The sequence below is a fragment of the Alosa pseudoharengus genome, unplaced genomic scaffold, assembly GCF_046254945.1.
Source record: "Alosa pseudoharengus isolate Yale_2024_CS ecotype anadromous, Long Island Sound unplaced genomic scaffold, YU_APseudo_1.1 YU_APseudo_1.1_scf_6, whole genome shotgun sequence".
Taxonomy (NCBI): Eukaryota; Metazoa; Chordata; class Actinopteri; order Clupeiformes; family Clupeidae; genus Alosa; species Alosa pseudoharengus.
In genome coordinates, this window is record NW_027468848.1 from 7,896,186 (window position 1) to 7,898,685 (window position 2,500).

General features: G+C 42.0%; 1 protein-coding gene across 1 annotated transcript in view; it reads left to right on the plus strand.

The window, feature by feature from the left end:
* Positions 1-339: 339 nt before the first annotated feature.
* The window catches only part of vgll4l (vestigial like 4 like), a 10,247-nt gene continuing 8,086 nt past the window's right edge, over positions 340-2,500 (plus strand). The window contains exon 1 of the mRNA XM_076270453.1: positions 340-523. Within this exon, the coding sequence (XP_076126568.1) occupies positions 457-523 (67 nt within the window). The 5' untranslated portion in view covers positions 340-456. The remainder of the gene's footprint in view (positions 524-2,500) is intronic.

Sequence of the window (2,500 nt, forward strand, 5' to 3'; positions counted from 1 at the left end):
GTGTCTAGGGCGGGACTGAATTTCCTATTGTCTTGTGTAATGTGTGTGTGTGTGTGTGTTGACAGTGAGTTAATCACACACCCATACACACACACACACAGAGTTTTCTGTATGGAGATGACAGTCCTCACATTATTCTTTTGTGTTTGGTCCGATTGTGCTGTTAAAAAAGACATGGTGTCATGGAGTCCACACACACACACACACACACTACACACCTGTGCACAGGTAACCCTTATCACAGGAGACACACTGCCGGCAGAGGGCTAGGATTGGCTGAGCAGTAGCCAATGAGACATGAGAGCAGCCGTGTATGTAGAGAGAGAGAGAACAGTGCCCCTGCACAGTTTGCATGTGGAATTCAGATCAGACACACACACACACACAGGCTGAGTCCAGAGATCCGGAGGTCCAGAGACACACACACACACACACACACACACTGAGCCTGGAGCTATGGCCGTCACTAATTTCCCCTACATAACTCGCATGAACAGCGGTTTCAAGGTCTACATCCTGGAAGGTACGTAGCACTTCTCCCTCATCACTTCAGCTGTTTTAGGGAAGGGTCAGTAGGAAGCAGCTCAAGTCAGTATTAGTATCATGGGACTTAACATGGGTTTGGGAATAACCTCTAAAATACAGTTTAGCGAAAACCCTTAAACCCCTAAATTACAGTTTCGGAAGAACGTTTGAATTACAGTGTAGTAAGAACTTTTAACATGTAATTAAAAGGTAAGCGTCCTCAAAATGTGGTATGGTAGAAATTCTCTATAAAAGGTTTTTTGTGGCATGTGCTGGTGCTTTTTGATGTTTAGAAGTGTGTGTGTGTGTGTGTGTGTTGGACGTGTGTTGGCTGTTGTGGGACACTGTTTAAGTCTCGGATTGTTCACCCAGTGGTTGCTCTTCTGGCAGCATCATTATTTACAATTTGAACTTTGAGTTACACTTAGAATTGCGCCTTTATTGGGCATTTCTTCAGTCAAAAGTGTGTGGGTCAGATCTGCTTTGACGCCATAGAAAATATACAATCTGCTTTTACGTTCTTTGTGCTTCAAACAACCAGGCGATCAAATGAAGAGGCATTTGATATTAGGACTCAGGTGTTCTAGCAAACAGGGTGCTGCTTAAAGTACTGCTGTTAGAGTCAGGCACTGTGTTTTTACCGAGGATGGACAGGCTGTCTATATAACCCTGTGATTCCTCATTAATTCCTCATTAATTCCTCGTTGGTGGAATTAACTAATGTTCTATGTTCTTGTGATAGTATTGGGACTGTCAAGAAACGTTTAAAGACTCATCTGTTCACCTTGCACTTAGTGAATTCTCTTACAGAGATATGGTTGAATGTTCGTGTTTTTGTTAATATGAGAGCTCATTATCTCCATTCCTGGCATTTGATATTGTCATTACTGTTCCTAAGTCACAGTCACAGGCTGTTTGGGTGCATCCTGTCTTGACTAGTTTCTTAACAGACTGTTTGTCTCCAGTACTCGCTGTTGACTAGGTGCATGTTTGAGGGCACAGGCTTTGGACAAAAGCCTGTACAATAAACATAACCATAACCATATACTATTATTAGTATTGTTGATATTATTACTGTTATTAATATGCCTAATGTAGACTTTCCAACTTTATTTGAAACTATTATTTTCAATGCCAAATAGCCTACCATACAAATAAACATTCACATAACCATAATTTTTTAAGGTTTCTTTTGGCATTATCTGGGAAACTTATAAATATGTATAAATAAAAGTGACAGATCAGGTACCCACACTTACACACTGCCCAGACAAACCCCGACATTCTAAAGTTTCTCAGATAATGCCAAACAATCCCCAACATTCTAATGTAGCCCAGGCAATGCCCAACAAACCCCAACATTCTAATGTAGCCCAGGCAATGCCCAACAAACCCCAACATTCTAATGTAGCCCAGGCAATGCCCAACAAACCCCAACATTCTAATGTAGCCCAGGCAATGCCCAACAAACCCCAACATTCTAAAGTAGCCCAGGCAATGCCCAACAAACCCCAACATTCTAATGTAGCCCAGGCAATGCCCAACAAACCCCAACATTCTAATGTAGCCCAGGCAATGCCCAACAAACCCCAACATTCCAAAGTGGGCAGTGGTTGGTTGCAGTCTTTATGTTTGTTTCATCATCATCATCATCATCATCATCCATTGTTTATTTAGCGGAAATGGACTGAGCATTAAGCTCTTTTACAGCATTGCTCTGAGTTTACAAACGAAGTCTAACAAAAACAAGGTACTGGGCAGAGCGGCGTGACTCGCCAGCATACCTGTAACGTAACGTTTGATCTTATCAGGTCTGATCTTTGTGCAACCATCTTCCTGATGTTTTATAGGATTAACTGACATGACTTTGTGACTGAGACTACACGGTCAGATCAATCCAGTCGATCATCAAGTTACAAGTAATGTGCTGATTTAGTTGGCGTCAGTGCAGATAAGCCAAGCTGGATGTTAACCT